General features: G+C 42.4%; 1 protein-coding gene across 2 annotated transcripts; it reads right to left on the reverse strand.

Annotated features, from left to right (window-relative positions):
* Positions 1–2,580: 2,580 nt before the first annotated feature.
* Positions 2,581–10,525, reverse strand: LOC133483990 (potassium voltage-gated channel subfamily A member 2). Of its 2 annotated transcripts, XM_061785987.1 has the most exons (3): positions 10,395–10,525; positions 10,252–10,305; positions 2,581–9,472 (listed from the first exon to the last, which is right to left on the reverse strand). In XM_061785987.1, exon 3 carries the CDS (start codon positions 9,386–9,388, stop codon positions 7,892–7,894), a length of 1,497 nt encoding a protein of 498 aa, XP_061641971.1. In that variant the 5' UTR covers positions 9,389–9,472; positions 10,252–10,305; positions 10,395–10,525; the 3' UTR covers positions 2,581–7,891. The 2 variants fall into 2 exon arrangements, 1 of the variants encoding a protein (XP_061641971.1); XR_009790265.1 differs by lacking the exons at positions 2,581–9,472; positions 10,395–10,525 and adding an exon at positions 9,952–10,173 and having other exon boundaries at positions 10,252–10,388.
* Positions 10,526–21,749: the final 11,224 nt, after the last annotated feature.

Consider the following 21,749-nt stretch of genomic DNA (forward strand, 5'->3'; position numbering starts at 1 on the left):
CAGAACCTAAGAGCCTAACGTATGTTTTATGAAGGTGGGAGAACGCCGGAGTACACAGAGAAAACGTACAAAAAATCCACATGGGAAAGCTAGAGCAAGATTCGAACCCAGATCCTCGGAACTGTGAAGCACGTGCTAACCACTTGCTTCCCCCTTGAAAAACATGTTCATAAAATAGGAAAAATAAAAATATAATTAGGGAAATGAAAAGTTTATGGGATTTTTTTCCCACAAACTGCTACAGAGCATGAAAGTCACTGTGATGAAAGCCGTAAAAAGCCTTTTAAAATGCAGCTTCAACAAAAAGGTGACCCATTAGAGAGTGAGTCCTCCACATTCTCCACACATTAAACTAACTAGCTTTCACACTCAGGGCTCTACTTTCGTAGACGACGCAACTGCGGCAGAGCGCAAAAAAAATGGCATATCTTGATTTTTTGTGCAAGCGCAAGGGTCGCTGCGTGTGTTTTTCCGATTTGGCAGATCAGTCTGCAAGAAGCTGGCAGTTCCGGGGCAGCGAGGGTGTGTCCTTAGACATGCGCCCAGCGCATTGTGACGGTGGAAGAAAGTCGGTCGAAACTTAAGTCTGCTGGGATCCCGTCTAAGTCCTGGTGCAGTAGGTAGACCGATGGTCTAACGCGATTTTGGTGAATTTGATCGGGGAACAGGCAGACGGATTCTGAAAGCCATGTACATGTGCTGGATATCAGACGAATTCCATTCGTAAAAATGTGAACAGCGGGCATCGAATCCTCTGCTTTGTCCACTCCCACAATGGCGCAGACAACCTTTAGTTTCTTTTAAATACGCCGGCTGCACGTGTTTGCCAAATTACGAGAGAGCTCAGTGTCTTGTTAGGAAATGTGTTTATTGTTATTTTGAACTGTCTTTTGGGAGCAATCAGTACGCTGGAGAAGTCAACAATATTTTGGTGGGTCCTGCACACGACCCCTCCAATGCTCACTCAGTTGCGGACCCTGGAAAGTCTGAAAAAATTAGCCCCTGACACAAGCTTTATACTATATCAACAGCAAACTCGGTGGCTGTGTCTATAATAACAGGATGCACGAAAAAGTCTCAACAACCCATGGCCCGAATTGAACAGGAAGTCGGCCATTTTAGTTTGAAGCTAACGTTTCGGGCGAACTCCTACTACGGAATTCGTCTAAATGAGCCCCAATCGGAAGACGCTATTTTCGACGGATAGGTGATGCTAAATTGCGAAGCTTATCTACGCACGCCATTTCATGTGGGCTGCGAAAGAGTTTGACGATTATTGCCAAGATTCTGGAAAAGTTGTTTTAAAAAAATTTGGCGCCTAAAACCAGTTTCTCCAATGGACCGGAAATTGGGTGGTTATGTCTATCGTAACAGAAAAAGTCTCGAGGACACATGCCCAAAATCAAACAGGAAGTTGACCATTTAAGGTTGAAGCTGCGAATTCCGTGACTCCTCCCAGGAAAATGGCCCAATTGAGGCCCAGCTGAAAGCATGTATCCTACTTTTTACACCGAGTACCACCGCAAATAATACTTGGCTCTCCATGTACGGTTCCGCAATGATGACCACTCGGCCGACCTCAACTTGCCCCCCGTGTCGCCCTCCTGTTTCCAGGAAATGCGGAACCAGATTTGAAAAAAATGCAGCTTGTTTTCGTGTTAATCCTTTTCAAGGCCAAAAATTTGCAATTGGCGCTCGATGCTGAGAGACCAAGAAATGAATCATTGTGTGGGGCTACAATGCTGAAAGGTCAGCACGGTCCACTAGTGGTGAGCACGGCTGCCTCCGAGTTCTGAAGTTGCGGGTTCGAATCGCGGCGTGTTCTCCTTGAGCTCGCGTAGGTTTTCTCCAGGTACTGCGCCGTCCTCCGAAATTACAAAAACACGCATGTTATTGCTATGTACAGTGCGGAAAAAAAAAAAAAGTCCTGTGAACTGTGTAGCGACAATATTCGAGCCACCTGATTGGTCAATGGATTTGAGGCGATGTTGGGCCCAACACCTCAGCCGCTCATTTAACAGTCAGTTTAGCTCAGTGTTCCATCCCAGTTATCACCCCAAGAGGGCGCTGGTGCGCTCCACTGCATATTAATAATGAATAATCAAATCAAATGTTGCCATTGCAACACTTTCTGCTTTAAAGATTTGTAGATGGTTTTGCTTGGGTTCCTTTTCAGATTTAGGGGTATCTATTATTTAAATATTGTATTATAATAAAGATACTAAGAAACAATAATAAAACAATGTAATTATTGAACATGGCTAACATTATATACAACTAGAAAAATGTTTAATAATAAAAAATGACTATTGTAAACGTTACAGTCCTCAAATACTGTAATTGTAATATATACTGTGCTTTTTAGGTTCAAATGCCTCATTTAATTTTGTAAGTTTGTTAATTAATTTATTTATTTTCATTATTGTTATTCTTCATCATTCAATGTTATCTTATCGTACATTGGCTCAACTTCGTTATTTTGTGGTCACAACTTATCATTACGTACGCACATTGTACAGTATCTATAATGTATTCCCAGCCATGTCTGAGGCTCTGTATTTAGTTGACCAAAAGATGGCGTTTTGCTTGAAATTAGTCAGTTCTGAACCTAAAAGGGCAGCCATCTTCGGATACGATGGCTCGTACTTGTCAATATGTTTGCAGTGCAACTTGTCTCCTTTCCCTCTGTCTCATCCTCTTCTTCTTCTTCTTCTTCTTCTTCTTCTTCTCTCCTTCCAGAACCAAAAGGCTAAAAATAGCGCAGTCGCTGCTCATTTCCAAGTTGCAGGGAGCGCGTGCACCGTTCGCGCGATGCCGAAGACACCGCGAGGCGTTTTCAACATTTTCCCGCACGCCTCGCCGCGGCTACAAAGACGCAGAAACACGCCAAGAATAGCAGCAAAGCAGGGCTTTCATCGATTTGGGCTAAAATTAGCTTTGCAGGGGGAAAAGGGAGTTGTCGGAAGTCAGACTGAAATGCAGAGAAAACACAAAACGCTTGAGTTACTGTAATTATTATTGGCTTCATTGTTATTGATATCTCCTTGTCAGCGTTATCAATCATGTCGGAAGGACTACATGTCGTCTGGTCCATAGAGTGTCCTTGTTGTCTCGTAAAGTGCAGATCAAACTACTTGCCGAGTCCATAGGCCACCTGCAGATATTGTCTTTGCTCTTATTTATCTACACCAATCTCATCATTTCATAGAAAGAAAAGCCGTCATCCTTCACGGAAGCTTCCAGGCCTCTTTGGCTGGATTTACACTGCAGGTCAAAGTGCCCAATTCCGATTTCATGACTTTATCCAATATTTTATTTTATTTTTTTACTGTCTATTTAGAGGTATTTTAAATACTAAACTCCATGAAAAAAAAGTTTTTCGGGTGTTTTCTCTAAATCGCAACTTTTCAGCCAGTAACGTATCGCCCGGCGATGAAGGAGCGATCACTGTATATTAAATAACGGTGACAAATTGTTGTCAGAGTTGGCCCTTTTTCTTGAGAACATCAAATACATTTTGTATGATTTATGGTTTCCATGTATATTCCATATGCCAATTGTGTCATCAAAACAAATCGGAATTGACTCACTTGAACCACGCGGCGTACATCCAACCTTATGGTACAAGGGAACGGTGAAGGGGTGAATGACTTTACATATTGTGTGAAAGTTACAATCATTCTTTCTCGAGCGCACACATGCATACGTATTGCATATTGATCACCTTGTTTCACTTGTGTGTGTTTGTTTGCGTGTTTTCATGCAGGTCAAACAAACCCCCAAACAATTTGAAAAGTTCACATTGAGCTATTCCGCAGCAGAATATTGCAAGTTTTTTTTTTTTTTTTTTTTTGGCTTCAAGGTTTGGTTCAGATGCAAGCGTGTGTTTATGCCGGTCACATTCGGTAAAACTCCAACCTGGTGACCACCGTCTCATAATCTTGTATGAAAAGCAATGCATAGATTTCCCAGCGTTCCTCCCCACTTTCTCACAGAGTGAATTTTCAACGCCAATGTAATCTCAATAATCCATAAATGACTGGAAAATATGTAAGAAATGGAAGTCAATGCCACTAAAGCTGGGTGTGTTTTAAACACAAAAGTCAACGTTGCGCGATCCTGCTACAGCGGGTTCGGCCGAAGTGAAGGAAAACATTTTTTTTTTGTGTCCGCATGCATAGACAAAGATGTCTTTTTGTTATTGTTGTCGTGCCATGTAAAAGGTACAGTACATAAATGATGCATCGGCACAGCTGCGCCATCTTTTCCTGTTCTCATGAGAATTTGGTAGGAAACCGCACAAAAACTGTAATTAGTAAAAAAAAAAAAAAAAAAAAAAGTGACATATTTATAGGCATTTATGAAAAAGAAAATGCTGAATCTTATATAATAATCAAATAGTTTTGCAATTCAAAATAGAAATCGAGACATAAAAAGTTATTGCACATATATGCGCTTCACCTGTTCGGTCCCTCCAACAGAAAATAATGTTTTTAAAAAATGCATTGACAAAAGGAAATACAATGGTACCTTGACTGCTGGCTACAAAGCAAAAAAAATATTGACTGAGCGACGGCTCGTAACTGCGAAAACTTGCAAACTGCACTCTTGCAGACTTGCACTCTTAATGCAAGTCAAGGTAGCACTGTATGAAATAATTGTAACAAATTGTAACGTTTTCGTGACAAAATGGGACAATACCGGTGCGGCGCCATTTTTCTGAGGTGCCTGCAAAAGGTGTTTTTTTTTTTTTTTTTTTTGTGAGATTTCCTACAAAATTCCCAATGAGAACTTATTTCTAACACACATGCTTTTTGATAGATTTTTTAAATTATTATTATTATTATTATTTTTAATATTGCTGGTCATTCATGGGTTTGTTTGAGACACCAGACGCTAACTGCATTGTCCAGTTTGAAGTGAAGTGCACAAATGAATGGAGCAAAGTTCTTCCTCGTTGGTTCTCAGCGGTTGACTTGGGCGGACTTTTCCGTACGTTTGCAGTGGATGGGAGGGGGCGCGTGAGAGCAGCGGAAGTGGGCGTGCGGCGCAGCGGTGGCGCGACACGTGTCGTTACTGTTGCATGTCAGAAGCTTAAAAATAGGCGCGGGCGTCTCGATGTGAAGAGTTCATTGAAAACGCCGCATGCTACAAACCGACAAATGCACCCCCCCCCCCCTCCCCCAAACAACACTACCTCCATCATCAGTTGAAATCCATCAGACCCCGGAATGTCAAACCTGGGGCTCAGGAGGGACGGCCGAGGTCTGCTACACTGCTGCTGATTAACCGCACCAGCAAGGATGGACGGACGGACGGACAGATGGATGCAAGTGCTTGCCCGGCTGCTGCCTTGGCAGTGTTGAGCCAATGGCAGCTATCCTTAGCTGGACACCGCCCTGGAATCAAAACCGTATTTTATTTCCTCCCAATGCCAATCTTTCACGACACAACAGGCATTCTCGTTAATTAAACGCCAGCCGAACCTCTGCGGTATTATCTCATTTTAAAATATATCGCCCCGAGGTATGCTGGGAAACGGCTAGTAAGAGTGTAGGAGTGTGTGTGTGTGTCTTTGGCACTCACTGTTAAATGTGAGCTTCATTATGGCAATACTCTGCATCACAAGTCTCTGGTGAAAATGTACTGTATATGCATTCTGTCTATATATATTAATGTCTCTCTATATTATATAAATACATCAATCATTTTTTTTTGTCTCTGCGGTGAGCTGCTTTTTGATGCTATAAGTCATGCTTCTGGGGATGAAGTGGATGTCATGCAAGACTAGGAGAGATTCTTTTACATCCATTCTTCTTAAAAGTTGCTATGGTAACGACAGAGTCCCAAACGACTAAGTAACGTCAGCGACCGCAATGTGCTTGTTACGGCAACCTAGCGAAGCCTTCTAGGTGGAGAGTCGGGGTTTGAAATTGTGTTTGTGGTTTATTTTTTTTTCCTTGAACAAAAGCTGGGCGTACACTGTGACATTTGGGAATTTTTAAGAACAAATTTGAAAGTCAACGCTAATTTTAAGAGCTGTACGAAGTGGCGTAGCATAAGAAACGTGATTCTTGTAATAATGTGCCTTTTTGACCCTTTAAGGCCACCGTAACTTTGATTGTTGCAGTTTCCGTTATTAAACGAACATAATGCAATTGTCGTAGCTGGCGACTGCGATGACAGACAGGGTCTCTTTTTCATGGCAGACCACACTGTCAAGGCATTTGTATTATATTACTACTTCTACGAAATATATATATATTAGGGGTGTAACAGTACATAATTAGTCATAATTAGGTAAGGGACAGGAAGTGTAACTGCATTACTGCTACTTAATAGACAAACACAGTGCAGCTCAGCCTCTGGCTAGCGGACGTCATGGCCAACAATGTGCTTTTCGCAGTCAGACTTGTTAAATCATTTTATTCATTTCCCCTAAAAATAACTACTGATATTGCACTTTCTTTGGGAAAAAATAAAAGAAATCTTTTTTTTTTTTTTAAATACGAACTATGTATTGTTTATTTTTATTTTACTGTTTACATTATTGAGTTGAAGGAGAATTTACTACTAGCAATTTCCTTTTATCTGCAATGCCATTAAATATGTTCCTGTTCAAACAAACCAGTTTCATATTTTGTATTTTCTTTCCTCACTTTAGCCAATGTGAAGCGAACCGTCGCCTTAACACCAAGCTATGTACCGAACTTTGATTTTTGATGTATCATTACACCCCTAATATTGATAGATTTTTATATTTTTCCATTTTTCCATACCCCCTTCAACCACCTCCATATTCGGTGGGTGGCTCATATTAGCGTCAGTAATTTTCCGTACACGAGCGAAACACGTCGCAGATAAATGCATTGATTAATTAGCCTTTCTGGTGAGCGTGATGTTTTTTTTTATGTTATTAGATAAATATTGATTCTCATCTGTTCATATTATCTACGTGGCAAAGGTGTATGCTATTATATCGCAGTTTTGTATAGTAATGATGGTTTCTATAATTGAAAGGTTAGATCCTACTGAGGGCCCATGTACCAAATGCACGGCCCACCACTGAATTTGAGTAAATATGTGTACGACTGAAAGAGTTTTTACAGTTTTTACTGGCAAAATATCAAATAAAAAACATTAAGTTTGGCGGTAACCAAGTGTGCCTTCCTGTGCCTCGTGACCACGCATTCTGTCACTAATTCATTGCGCGTTGTTCTTAACATCGAAACGTCATACGTCGGGAGAGTCGTAAAATGAACACCCACTGCAGTGACTCACGGTACCTAACTACAGGCTATGTGAATTTACGTTCTGCCTGTAAAAAAAAAAAAAAAAAACGCAAAACCCGAGATGAAACATTCAAGTCGTCCTCAAAGCTCTGCGGAGTAAGACCAGTTCGGGTGAATGGCGGGCAAAGCGTCTCGAAGAGAGTTTGAATCCTAGTAACACGTTGCGTAAGAGCAAAGCAGCGAGGCGTCAAGGCCATTCTCAGTCACTCATCAGATACTGACTACTAAGGTGTCCCACCACAAGCGTATGTGGCACCGATGGCTGTCATTTATCTAGCGGTGAAAAACAAACCTAACGCCTACAGTATATATTTTGTGCCTAAAGCAGAGCAGTGCACCCTGGGAAGTGAGTGATCAAGCGATTTTTGTGTGTTGGCTTATCTTTTGAAAAGCTTTTTTTGTTTTTCATTGCTTCTTTTTGGTTGGCAACGGTGTGACATTTCAAGCTTTTCTTTCCAGTCGGAAAACTCCATGCAAATGCAAACAATTTGGCTCTGTTTGACAGCTTTAAGGGCAGGAGTGAAGCGTGGCGTGAAGAGCATCTCGTTCCTGAATTCTATTGCCTTTGTATTATTTTTCCCAGCGATCTGTGTGGTCGACTACACGTCTGTGAGCATCTTGGTGATGTTGACGTAGTTTGTGTTGGCCAGCGTGCAGTTGGCCGTCTTGAGGTTCTCCCGGCGGAAGTCCTCGTTGCTGTTGTTGACCGTCTCCTGGATCTCCATGTAGTCCGACTTGCTGATGGTGGATCCGCTGCGACTCTTCTTCAGCTCCTCGCCCGACTCGCTCTTGGCCGCGTTGACCTGGAGGTACTGCGCCTGCTCCTCCCCTTCCGTCTCGCGGTGGTAGAAGTAGTTGAAGTTGGACACGATGACGGGCACGGGCAAGGCGATGGTCAGCACGCCGGCGATAGCACACAAGGAGCCCACAATTTTGCCCCCGATGGTGGTGGGCACCATGTCGCCGTAGCCCACCGTGGTCATGGAGACCACGGCCCACCAGAAGGCGTCCGGGATGCTCTCAAACTGGGACTGTCGCTCGTCAGCCTCGGCGAAGTACACAGCGCTAGAGAAGAGGATGACGCCGATGAAGAGGAAGAAGATGAGCAGTCCCAGCTCTCTCATGCTGGCCTTGAGGGTCTGGCCCAGGATCTGTAGCCCCTTGGAGTGGCGTGAGAGCTTGAAAATTCGGAAGACTCGCACCAGTCGGATCACCCTGAGGATAGCTAAAGACATGGCCTGTTGCCCACTTTGGCCGTCGTCCGGACTATCTGCCAGCTCCGTGCCGAGCGTGATGAAATACGGGATGATGGCCACAATGTCAATGATGTTCATGAGGTTGCCAAAGAAGCCCGCTTTGCTGGGGCAGGCGAAGAAGCGCACTAGAAACTCAAAGGAGAACCAGATGATGCACAGTGTCTCCAGGATGAAGAACGGGTCGGTGAAGTAGGTGGACGTGTACCTGATGACCGTGGTGTTGGTCTCGGGGGAAAAGAACTCGGCGTGGGACTTGTGCATGTCGCCCTCGTCGTTGTGGAAGATGGGGAGTGTCTCCAGGCAGAAACTGACGATGGAGATGAGGATGACCATGACGGAGATGATGGCGATAATCCGGGCTGGACCTGAGCTCTCCGGGTACTCGAACAGCAGCCACAATTGTCTCTGAAACTCGTTGTCGGGGAGAGGGCGTTCCTCCTCCTTGATGAAGCCCTCGTCCTCACGGAAAATCTCGATAGCCTCGTCGCCCAGCTCGTAGAAGCGGATCTCCTCAGAGAAGATGTCCAGCGTGACGTTCACCGGCCTCCTTAGTCGCCCGCCCGACTGGTAGTAGTACAAAATGGCGTCAAAGCTGGGTCTGTTCCTGTCGAAAAAGTACTCGTTCCGCAGCGGGTCGAAGTAACGCATCCTCTTTTTGGGGTCCCCCAGTAGCGTGTCGGGGAACTGCGAGAGGGTCTTGAGTTGGGTCTCGAAGCGCAGCCCGGAGATGTTGATGACCACCCGCTCGCAGCACTCGTGGTCGGCCTCCGGGTCGTAGTCCAGCGGGTGGCCCGGGTGCGCCGCCGCCTCGTCGGACGGGTCGCCCGTGGCAACCGTCATCGTGGCGGGAAAAGACTGCTGGGCGAGGCAGTGCGGTAGCGCGTTAGGGTGCGGAGAATCGGCCAGGCGTCTCTCAGGGCGGGACTGCATGTAGGACAGTCGCACAAGTAGGTCAGGTAAACTTGAGACAAGCAACACTCGATACTTACTAAACATTGTACCTCTATAAAAGAATCACCTCAAACTTGCTGGACTGCAATTAATACGCAACCGGGCTGTGTGCCTTGCATGTCAATTGCTTCGACGCAGGCAGAGTCAGCGCAGCAGCTCGTAAATTAGGACGCCCGATCTGCTGCGTTGGGCCATTCGGAACTAAAGCGACCAGCTCCTGTTTTGTATTTATTTATTTATTTAGTTTTACTTCTTCTCACGGGGAAGCCATGCATGAACACGACAATGCGGCCGGCACCAGGAGCCACGCATGCAGCATCCTGCTGACAACATCACTGCAGTCGAACACACACACACACACACACACACACACGCACACACACACACACACACACACACACACACACATGCATATATATATATAGACACACACATAGACAGAAAAGGTACAGGCAGCTTCTAATTCAGGTTCGCGCTGAACAAACAGCAAATAAACCACTTTTTAAAAGGGGAAAATGTTCAAACACGCTACACGGCTTCAAACACGCTACGCGGCGGTGTTTGAAATATTCAAAAACACACGTGAATAATTGAAGAGCAGACGGCAGCAGCAGCCAAGAGTAGAAAAATGTATTCTCTTCACTGGATGGCTGATGGGTGGGAGGACTCTGTCACTGTTATTTTTAAAGAGAGGCATGCATCAATGGAAAAATACATGGGAAAATGTCAATATTCATGCGTGATGTACATACCTGCTGACATCTTAGTGGACACTGCTGCTGTTTGGAGACAACCAGCTCTTCTGTCTTGGAATAAAAAACGCTTTTAATCTATAAAATGAGGAGTGATAACCATTATTATAATGCATCTCCAATGCGGGAGTGGTGCTGATCACCTCGTGTCGACTGCTACTGCTGCTGCTGCTGCTGCTGCTGCATCCTCGCCGTGTGCACCGGCCGAAGGCGACGGTGAGCGGGCGGGTGTGTCCTCGCGTCCCCCTCCTCTTCCTCCTCCTCCTCCTCTTCTGCCTCCACGACTCTCGAGATGATGGCTGACGGTGATGAAGATGGGGTTAAAAACATGAAAGGGTTGGACTAAGGGAAGCGGATATAGGACCACACAAAAGGTGATGAGATCAGCGCAAAGGTAAACCATCACGACCAGGAGGAGCAAGAGGAGCTTTTTTTTTTTTTTTTTAGAATCTAATTACAATAAAATATGCTAATTTGACACAATGTAGGGATTGACAAAAATGACAATAAGGAGAGGGGCTGCAGAGGTTTGGAGTTTGGTGGAGTGTGAGGAGGCAAATACGCAATTGATCACAACTACAGAAAAAAAAAAAGGATTGGCCCGCTTCTCAAATATATATATTTATTTGCGCAGGTTCCCCACTTTAATGTTTAAGATCATCAAACAAGTCACAAATTTTGGCCAACTCTTCCTTGCAGAATGGTTTTTGAAGGTTTTCGAGCATGAATGGCCTTTTTAAGGTAATGCCACAACATTTCAATCGGATTCAAGTCCAGACTTCGACTAAGCCACTCCAAAACCTTCATTTTTTTGTTTTGTTTTGCTGTTGTGCTTTGAATCATCGTTCTGCTGCAGAACACAAGTGAGCTTTAGCTTCAGGTCACGAACTGATGGAGGAACAGTCTTCTCCAGAATCTACTAATAAAGAGCAAAATTCATGGTTCCATCAATCACAGCAATTTGTCCAGGTCCTGAAGGAGTAAAGCTGCCCCAGACCTTCACACCACCACCGCCATGTTTGATTGTTGGTATGATGTTGTTGGTTTTTTTTCTGAAAATGTGTTACATTTACAGCAGACATAATGACACACACACCTTCCCAAAAGTTCAACTTTCTTATCTTCAGTCCATAGAATATTGTCCCAAAAGTCATGGGAAAAAAATTCAGATTTGTATTTTTTATTTTTTTGCAAAGATGTTGGTTTTTGTCTTGGAACTCTGCCATTGATATATTTTTGCCTAGTTTCTTCCTTATTGCTGAGTCATGAACACTGACCTTAACTGAGGCAAGAAAGGCCTGCAGTTCTTTACATGTTGTCCTGGGTTCCTTTGTGACCTCCTGGATGAGTCATCGCTGTGCTTTTTTTTGTAGACCAGCCACTCTTGGGAAGGTTCACCACTGTTCCATTTTTTTCTCCACTTGAGAATAATGGCTCTCACCGTGGTTCACTTGAGTCCTAATCATTTAGTAATGGCTTTGTAACCCTTTTCAGACTGATAGATTTCAGTTACTTCATTTCTCACCTTTTTTTATTTTTTTATTTCTTTGGATCGTGATATTTTGTTGCACCTTTCTGAGATCTTTGAGACTTCATTTTGTCAAACAGGTTCAATCTAAGTGATTTCTTAGTTAACAGGTCTGGAGGTCATCGGGCTTGGGTGTGGTCAGTGAAAATGAACCATAAAATGTGATTAGCCAGAGTTAATTCATGATTTAACAAGGAGGGGCAGTTACTTTTTCCACACAGAGCCAGGTAAGCTTTGAATAGTTTTTCTCCTTAATGAAAAAAAAAACAATCACCATTTAAAAACTGCAGTTTATATTATTTTACCTTTGTCTGATATTTACATTTGTTTGATGATCATAAACAAAGTGGAGAAACAAAAAAATATATAAGAATTTGAGAAAGGCCCCGATACTTTCATGACACTGTAATTGTGCCAAGCATTGAGCTAAAAAGTTCTATCTATCTATCTATCTATCTATCTATCTATCTATCTATCTATCTATCTATCTATCTATCTATCTATCTATCTATCTATCTATCTATCTATCTATCTATCTATCTATCTATCTATCTATCTATCTATCTATCTATCTATCTATCTACCTATCTATCCATTCATCCATCCAATTGCAAGCTTCCCCAGCAACAAAGCGTCCATTTATAATAGATAAAAAGGTGACAAAAATAGAGCTAAAGCTCCATTGCGGCTATTTTTGGCAGACAGACCAACATGGATCAATGGCATCGTGTAGTCAGCATTCAGGGAAGCGGCGACACAGGCACAATGACCGAACATGACATCGGGAGAAAGGCCAAAGGTTATCGGGAATCCCGTCACATATGAGGAGAGGGATGGGGAGGCAGTTGCTGTGTTTGTGGTGGAGGAGGGTGTGGGGGGTGTTGACTTGTGAGGCTTTGCCAAGGTTAGTGCTGGCAGAGTCCATCAAGGCTGCGACACACGCTGATGCCTCTCACCGTCTCCATAATGGCTTTCCCAAGTTCCCTATGACAGGGCGGCCATTATTTATGACTCAAGGGGGCCGTTCGTGTGGGCTCCCGGGCAGGCCCGGCTCGCTTTGCATTAGCGTGTCGCCTTTAATTAAACGCGAAGCCACTCGCCACATTCTTCTGCATGCAGTGCCAGTGGTGATCACAGCAGACAGCGGCTGTCCTGGAACACAGCAAAGTACGTGAAATGTAATGGAACGGGCCCCATGATGATGATGCATTGCAGACACCAAAAACGGACAAAATATTGGGACAGATGGCTGTTGTCCACACAGGAAGTGAAACCAGGTTGACTTTGTGATTTCACATTTACTATACTTAATAACAATAGAAAAATATATAAATCAGTCTGTCCATTCACATACACGCTTTTTCTGTCTTAATAAAAGTTAAAATAAACAAATATTTGTATTCACAAAACATGCTTATAAGGTTAATTGAAGACTAAATTGTCCTTGGGTGTGAATGGGAGTGTGAATGATTGTTTACTTTACAAACGGGTGAGTAGCAACTAACCTCCAGGTCCAGTAAAACAGCAGTTATTTTTATTGTGCCGATACTGTATATGCTCTTGGAAGATTACGGCCAGGTTGTGTAATGCTCCGTAATCCACAGATAGCATAACAGGTAAACTCACACTTTGTTGACATTGCAGCAAAACACCAATTAGCCACGGGGGGCAGGCAAAAGTGTTAAGGCAGAACTTTTGGTTGGCGGCTGAAGACTGAGGGGATTAGAAGAAGTAAGAAGAAGCGGGAAGGTCAGGGCCAGACAGGGTCAGGCACGGAAGATTAATCCCAGGAAAGGTGCTGGAGAGTCACAGCTCAACGGTATAGAAAAATATGGATGGATAAAAAAATAGAATGTAAAAAATAGAATTTTATTTTTCCATGTGATTGCCTATTTATTGCATCATGACGTAAAAGCCTGTGGGCTTGTGCTCTTGTGATTGTCTTTAAATGAGATAATACTATCTGCAGTTTCAGTTTTTGAAATAAAACCTTAATTTTCAACAGGTTTTAAATAGCTTTTTGGTTTTGCAGTGATACGAAACGATGTCGTACTAGGCAGTCTGCTTTTTCTCTAAATATACATACAGAACACAGCATACAGAAGAATTCAGATCGGGGGATGGGCTTATGTTCTTGTCCAACCCATGATTGATTTATTAATTAATTGATCAAGATGTAATGCCTCAAAACTTTTGTCCATATGTTAGGCAAGAGGATAAAGATTAAAATGTTAAATCTTTTGATGTTCTGCTTCTCGAGACGCTGGCAGCCCGATGCGTATAATCCTTATCGGGGAATTATTCTCATACTAAAACCGTCTTATCCTCATCCAGCGTGTTGTTCTCCCACCTCCGGTGTACGCAGCTGACATCCCTCGACGGCCGCGCACTTCACTTCCTCTCCGAGGCGTCTTCGCCGAGGCTCTTTTCGGGACATCTGAGAGGGGCCGCAGATGGAGAGAACGGTGGGGGTGGAGGAGAGGAAGTAGGGATCATGAGGGCGAGTGGAGTGGTGGATCATCAGATGGACGCCCAGCAGGATGAGACAAGAACACTTGCTACTCTGCATTTGGGTTATGTGGCGTAATATATACCCGTACAGTATGTACCACCTTTCTTTCAAAATATAGTTTATATTTAATATAGAGTAGTGGTTAAACATGACTGTCTGTTTTCTATCAAGGGCCCTACATCCTGCATAAGGCAATTGTTTTTTTTCCCATTGCCCAATGGGGACATTATAATTGAGCCCTGTGAATTCTGCCCGGCAACAAGCACATGCCAAGCATGTGGCAAGAGCAGGAAAAATATGAGTTCTTTTGTCTTTCTACATGTAGAAAGTCCAGCAAATACAGGTTTTACTGTATCATGAATTATTGGTGATATGTAAATACATAATCTTAATAATTAAATTCTCCCATGTCATTGAATGCCTTATGACAATTATTAATTTACTATTAAAATGAGGGATGTTCAATACCACTTTTTTTTCCCCCAGACCGATACCAGTACGAGTATTCACTCTTGGGTACTCACCGATACTGATTAAGTATCGATCGCACTAATACTTTTGATACATTAAAAAAAAAAAAGAAAAACACACACACAACGACAGATAATTGTGAACAAAGATTTTTCTTTCTGAGCCACGTGATGATTCGGCCATGTGTCACACTGCCACAGTCTAGCGCCAACTACTGGCAAGGAGGACTTATTCAATATTTGGTTTTTGGCCTTTGTTGTTGGCGGCTGTTATCAGCAGCCTTTATGAGTACCCGGTACCTTGAAATAAGGTCGGAATCGGACCGATACCGATACCAAATACGGTAATCGGCCATTCCTAATTAAAATAATGTGTCTAATTAACGTTATAAAATATTTCAATGAAGAAAAAAAAAAAGATTTTCAAAACAAAGAAATAGTATCATTTAATTAATAATTATTGAATTACTACAAAAATATTTAATTGAATGAATTAACCTAAAATGGACAAACGAAACGGGACACACGGCAATCACAAAAACAGTGAAAATAAAAGTTTTTTTCTTTGCAGAACATGAAACAGGCACAGCATATTCAAAAAACATATTTGAAAAAGAGCATGACTCAGGAGGCGAGTGAGTCAGTGTCACTGAAGCAGGGATCCCCTTGTGTTGCCTGACACAGTGTGTGTGCGCGTGTGTGTGCATGTGTGTGTGTGTGTGTGTGTGCGTGCATGCGCGTGTGTACGTGTGTGTCCGCACTGTGTGAAATTCAAGTCAAGGTAAGCATTTCCTTCGGCAACACTGCATTATATTACAGCAAGGTCACGTTTGAAATAAGACTCCCTTTCGTATGAAGTCCAGGAAGGGCCTGAAATGAGGATGAGGATGATGATGATGATGATGGTTGAGTATTCGAGAGCCATGATTTAGCACAATGGAATACAGACAGGTGTTGAGCGAGGGAGAGAAAGTGCCGCAATGTGCGCTGCATGCAGCAAAGACATCCGGTGCGCTGTGGGACGTGAGGGATTTACAGCCGCTGAGTCACAGAGACGATGCGATGCCTGACTTTTTGGGTTTTCGGGGAACCGGATAAACAGCGAGCATGACTTTTTAAAAAATCTTATATTTAAAGTGGTGCAGAGACTCAAGAGTGACTCCGACTTCAGAGTTGTTGTTTTTTTTTTTTTTTTAGACACAATGGTGCCTTGAGAGTTTAACTCGTACCGTGACCATGCCCGCTACTCAAAAGACTGGGTGGAAATGCCATTGCACTCCTGCTGGTGTGCGCACCTTGGCCACCAGGGCGCAGTATATTAACCGACATAAAAACACACATGAAGAGTTTCAGAACTGACTCAGTAAGCTGCAACAACAGCAATATTAGTCGATTTCTGAGAGTAAAAATATATGCCCGTGAGTATGGTTATATTGTCAGTCGATATGTGTTTGCCCCACCATTTGTGTTCAAATACCCGTTGCTTAAAGGGGAACTAAACCACTTTTTTTTTGCAATAGTACGTTGTTATGTGCCAGCACTTGTCAAAACATTCATTCTTATTGTGTTTGCAGAATAAGAAGTAAAGCCCAAAATTAGGAGGAGGGCCGCCCATGCCACAGACGCGTAGTGATGATGAAGTGCCAGTAGAGGGTGCCCAACTGCCACAACGCTCAATTGACCTGAGTCAGCAGTGTCTCATGGTTCAACATCTGGATTCTTAAGCGCGATTCGTTAAGAATTCGATTACGGTTCAATTCGATTAGTCGCTAGCTGCTAGGGCCACACATATAAGGGTTGCGTCATGGTAATGCACTTCCAAACGCATTCCGTAAGCTCCGGATTGTTTGGAAACTCAGAGCTGAGATGATGAAGAGAGATAAGATAGCCAGACAGAGATGTTAAGCGGTATAGAAAATGGTTGGATGGAAGGACGCCTCTTTTAAGAGTTGTGCCCACACAACAGCCACCAACATGCCGTAAAAGTGGCGCATGGCAGCATGGCGCGCTTCTCCTCCGATAACACACGGGGCCCCCGGGCCACACTTGAACTTCACTTGAAGCTCATTCATCACAAACCAGAGGAAGCAAAAGCGGCGTGTGCATTCGGTGCAATTATTCACAGCTCTCGGCGCTTTGTCTGTGATATTTCCCCACCGTGCCCTAAAACGGCGACTTAGTGGTGCCGGAAATAGCAAGAAGCGAGCTTGTTGCCATTCACGAGTCCATCCGTCCGTCCTTCTGCTCTGTGGCGTGTGCGTAATTGCACTTTGGGGGCCATTCGTGAAATTCACTGCTCTTCACGGACACGTGGGCTCCGGGCCTCCACTCAGACAAAAGGAAGCGCCGTCTCCGCACAAGGGAGTCATGGCAAGTCCATTGAGGATGTCCGCACAGAGGGTATGCAGCCGGGCCATAGATACTGGACTAACATGGCTCAGGTTACCCATAATTCTCTGCTAAACGTGGCTGGAGTGCTTGGTCTTGGTCATGTGACAACAGTATGCACTGAGACTTGAAAACTGCATGCAGATTGGCTGTTTGGCATCAATATTTCATCCATCCATCCATTTCCTTTACCGCTTGTAATTATTTTATGTTTACATTAAAAGTACTTAAATATTAGGTATTATATTAATATTTCAGATCTCACCCATAATTTTCTGCTAAATATATCCCAGGTGGCTTTCTATTAGGGCCCGGCCAATTAATTGGCTGATCGATTTAATTGGCTGATGTTAGCCCTTTTCAAATCAGCGAGAGAGAGAGAAAGAGAGAAAAATCGACAAAAAACAGCCTATTTTTTATATTTTTTCACACAATAAAACATTCAAAATTCCGCCGATTTTTGCAGATTTTTCTCTCTGTTGTAAAGTTAAACAAATACTAATGGACAATGTTACAGTCAAATGTTAAGCCTGTCACTCATATCTTTGTTGTTGTCAACAAGGGACCAAAAAAAAGAAGTTATTTTATTCATTATATATATATTTTTTTTTTTTCAATTAATCAGCCGATTTACAGGTTGTCGAAGTGTGCCAAATATTGGAATCGGCCTCAAAAAATCCATAACGGTGGGCCCCTACTTTCCACATTACATACAGTATATTTAGGAATTAAACATAATAATTATAGATAGTTTTTAAATACTTTTAAAGTTTTTAAATCATTCTAAATACATGAACTATATTTTCTTTTGAATTCCAGCTGAATATATTCGTATTGTAAACTTCCCGCATAATTCTCTGGTCATGTGACCTGGACCTGAAGCGTCCCGGCAGCCACCAAGCCAGCGCCTGGCCTCCTCCCACTGCTGACAAACATCTCCGGGGAGCTGGTCACCGTGGCAACCAAATCAAGGTAGAACGGAGCATCCAAACAGCGACACTGCTGATTTTTGTCCACACTGCATCGACTTTGTATTATCCATATTTTGTGCAAATATTTGAAAACAACGGCGATACGAACCTATATCTGCTCCTCTCTCCACAAAGCAGAGGAAGTTCTTGACATCTGCAGGTGTTCCAAACATGGCCACCGTGCTATGGAGGAGAAAAAGATGACATGTTGTCCATCGAAGGGCACAGAGAAGGGACAAAGTGTTTGTACAGACTACACGAGAAGTGCAGCACCTGCCCGGAACAGACATGTTTTATGTGACCGAAAGTGAACAGTCGGCAAAAAGAGACGGACCGTGTGTGTGTGTGTGTGTGTGTGTGTGTGTGTGTGTGTACGCGGTTACAGGATGTAAAAGGTCAGCACTTTCTTGAAACAAACCATACATCTGTGTCTTCGAGTGCTGTTTACCTGCTTCAAATTGACCTCAGAGCGAATATTTAAAACACAGATTAAATAGAATATTTGCCTAATTTAAAAGTGTTTGTAAAAACGGACTTTTTATTGTTTGCAAGTGTGAGACAAAAGAATCTCCAGCTATTTGCCTATTTCTGAAAAGGTGTCTGTGAGCGGCGAAATGTTCTGAATTTAGATGGACTGTGATGGGGCAAATTTAACTAATAACCGCCCCTACACAGAGATCCCCCCCCCCCCCCACCCCCCCCAAAATGACATGTTCAGCTAGGCTGCGCGAAGATCCACAACCATTTTCAAGTGATGGTCTGATTCCAGCCACTGGTGGCTTTGCGCAAGTGCCTTTCATTTGCAGTCTGGATACAGAGGGGTTAAACACACTTATTTAAAGGGGATCTAAAAAGATGACACATTGTCAGGAAAAGCCTACTAGAACAGCTGAACCTTTGGGGGGTTCATTGGGGGCACTTTAAAGGGTGGCAGGTGTGTGATGACTCCCCTTTAGCATGAGTTTTGCATGTTGGCTTTTCTGAACACAGCCATATCACAGTTATGTAAATAAGAGGGTGTGCACACTTGTGCAACCATATTATTTCAGCTGTTTATCTTTATTTCCTCTCTGAAAAAGTTTTTGTTTTTTTCTTTTCAATTGAGTTGTACAGGTCAGAGGCCACATGATTGATGGGAAAAGTGTTGAAATGATTTGTATTGGTCTCGTTTTTCTGTATCACTAAAACGTGAAACTTGAACAAGGGTGTGTAAACTTTTTATATTGACTGTACATAATAGACACCTCCCCACGTTGAGTTTCTCGGGTTATGACTTGGCAGCACGGCTGGCAGAAGTTTCATGGCAAAAGAGCCACCTTCAAACGGTCAATCAGGTCAAAGGCAAAAGGTAAGCAAAGCTGCAGGGTTAAAATTGTTTAAAAATAGCTAACAGTGTTACCAGCGTTAGCTTCTGATAACCAGATCCGGCCCACTGGTCGTCACGGTAACAAAAGCCAGGCTCTCTTGGCCACTCGAATGAGACAAAGCCAGCCCCAAAAACGAGCTGATTTCAACATGACAAGCATAGTATATGAAGTGTGCTGTAATTCTTGATCCTTGGGATATTTTGTCAAAAGATTGACATAGAGATTAGCACACCTGACACTCGGCAACATGAGACCTAAGAAAAAAAAATACTGTGGATCAAAACATTTGCCATTAAAATAAAGAGAAAAAAACATTTTTTTTTTTTTATTATTTTTTTTTTTTACTTAAGCTATTTATAACAATATTCTGCTTGGAATAGTTTTAATCACTTCTGAACCTCTAAATCGGGACAATTTAGGATAATCACTGGTGTATAAAGTAAATACTGTGTCGTAATAGCTCAGTTTGTCCACTAGAGAGCAGTGTTGAGCTATTGTAAAATCCCTAGCATTGATTAAATATGAACATGAAATGTATGGATACATTTTTTTTTAAGTAGCTTAAGTAGTAGTAAGTAGCTTTGTATTATTATTTAGCTTTTTTTTCATTTTGATTTTAATTAATGATGTATTCTTATCTCATTGGATTTGCTCTCGTGTGTTATATTATTGTTTGACAATGTAAAATGCTCGTTTAATACAGACATTTCTTTATTTCAAGTCCATTTAGAAACTTCTAAAATACTAATGTTAGGTTAAATTTTACATTTCACAAACAAATGTTTTAAATGTCTATTCTTATGTTTGTTTGTTTGTTTTTTAATTCACAGGACTTTCAGTGCACGACCATGAAATCTTTGAAAAGCAGTCACAATCAAACAAAGATGAATTGATTATTAATACTAGTTTTGGTTGATATATTGATATAAATAATAAACACATTTCCCTTTGTTGTCGCTTCACAGGCAAAAAAAAATTCCAATTTGAAACTGAGCCAAAGGAATTGAATTCCTCTTGACCTTGTGACCTTTATATTGTCGTTATACACAAAAGTTACCACAAGTCCGTGAATGTTGTGTAACAATTTGTTTTATTTACAATAGACTACATATAGGCAACTCTGAATTGAAATCATTAAAAAAAAAAAAAAAAAAAAAAAAAAGGACTTTAAAGTTATGGTCACCCGATTATTAATCTCCACAAGTTATGATGATTTAAAACAACTCTATTCACTTGACAATAGAACATTTCAGGATGGACTAATCAAGTTACATTTATAAAGTACACCATTATTTTGCTCGTAAAACGATCGGGGGCAACAATCGTAGACGTTAAACACATTTTAGGGTCTGACCCACGGACGCTTTGATTAGTGGCCTGATAGGCAATTAAGCAGGGTGCACACATACCAATAATCGGGCCTAATTTGAGCACTTCTCACCCTTGCGATCAAAGTCAGCAAAGGCCCGATTTTTTGGGTTTCTGTAAAAAGATTCTCCTGAGCGATCATCCTGTGATTATTTTCCTCCCCGATCTGCCGCCAATATTTATGATAGCAAATCCTTTTGTGCGGTCAATTGCAGCGGCTGACCCCAGTGGGGTCGATGATAAACATATGAAATCAATAATAATCCCCTGACAGCATTTAGTCAAATGTGAGCATTAACACCTTTTAAAAGGCTGCCCTTTTCTTTCTTTTTTTTCGCACTCATTAGACCATTTTCGACAGGTGCACGTGCCACAGGAAACGATCCAACGTCATTTAAATGGTCGTAAAACGATTACTCATTTCGTAAAAATAATTGCTCCTCCATGCCAGCGACGTCTGGTGACAGACAGGACAATGACATGCTCCTCCACTAGATGGCAGAAGGCACACAATTAACCTGCGTTTTATACAACACAATAAGTCATAAAAGTACATTTGTGAGTAAATGGGGATCATCATTATTTCATATAGCAACTTTTGGGGACACTTTTGTGTGGCGGTGTGCGGTGATTTATTTTTATTTTTATTTTTTTAAATGGAAAATGGGTGTCTTGGCTCAGTAAATGTTTCAAGGTTGGGAAACACGGACATGGGGGGTGTGCCTAATAAAATGTCCTGTGAACATCTTTACCCATCAGAGACCCCCCCCCCCCCCCCCCACACACACATACACACACATTGAGATATATGTTATAGGCACCATGAGGGAATATATATATATATATATATTAAACAAGCCACTTATTTTATATTTTTTTCACAAAAATAAATTC

The sequence above is a fragment of the Phyllopteryx taeniolatus genome, chromosome 9 (assembly GCF_024500385.1).
Source record: "Phyllopteryx taeniolatus isolate TA_2022b chromosome 9, UOR_Ptae_1.2, whole genome shotgun sequence".
NCBI classification, from domain to species: domain Eukaryota; kingdom Metazoa; phylum Chordata; class Actinopteri; order Syngnathiformes; family Syngnathidae; genus Phyllopteryx; species Phyllopteryx taeniolatus.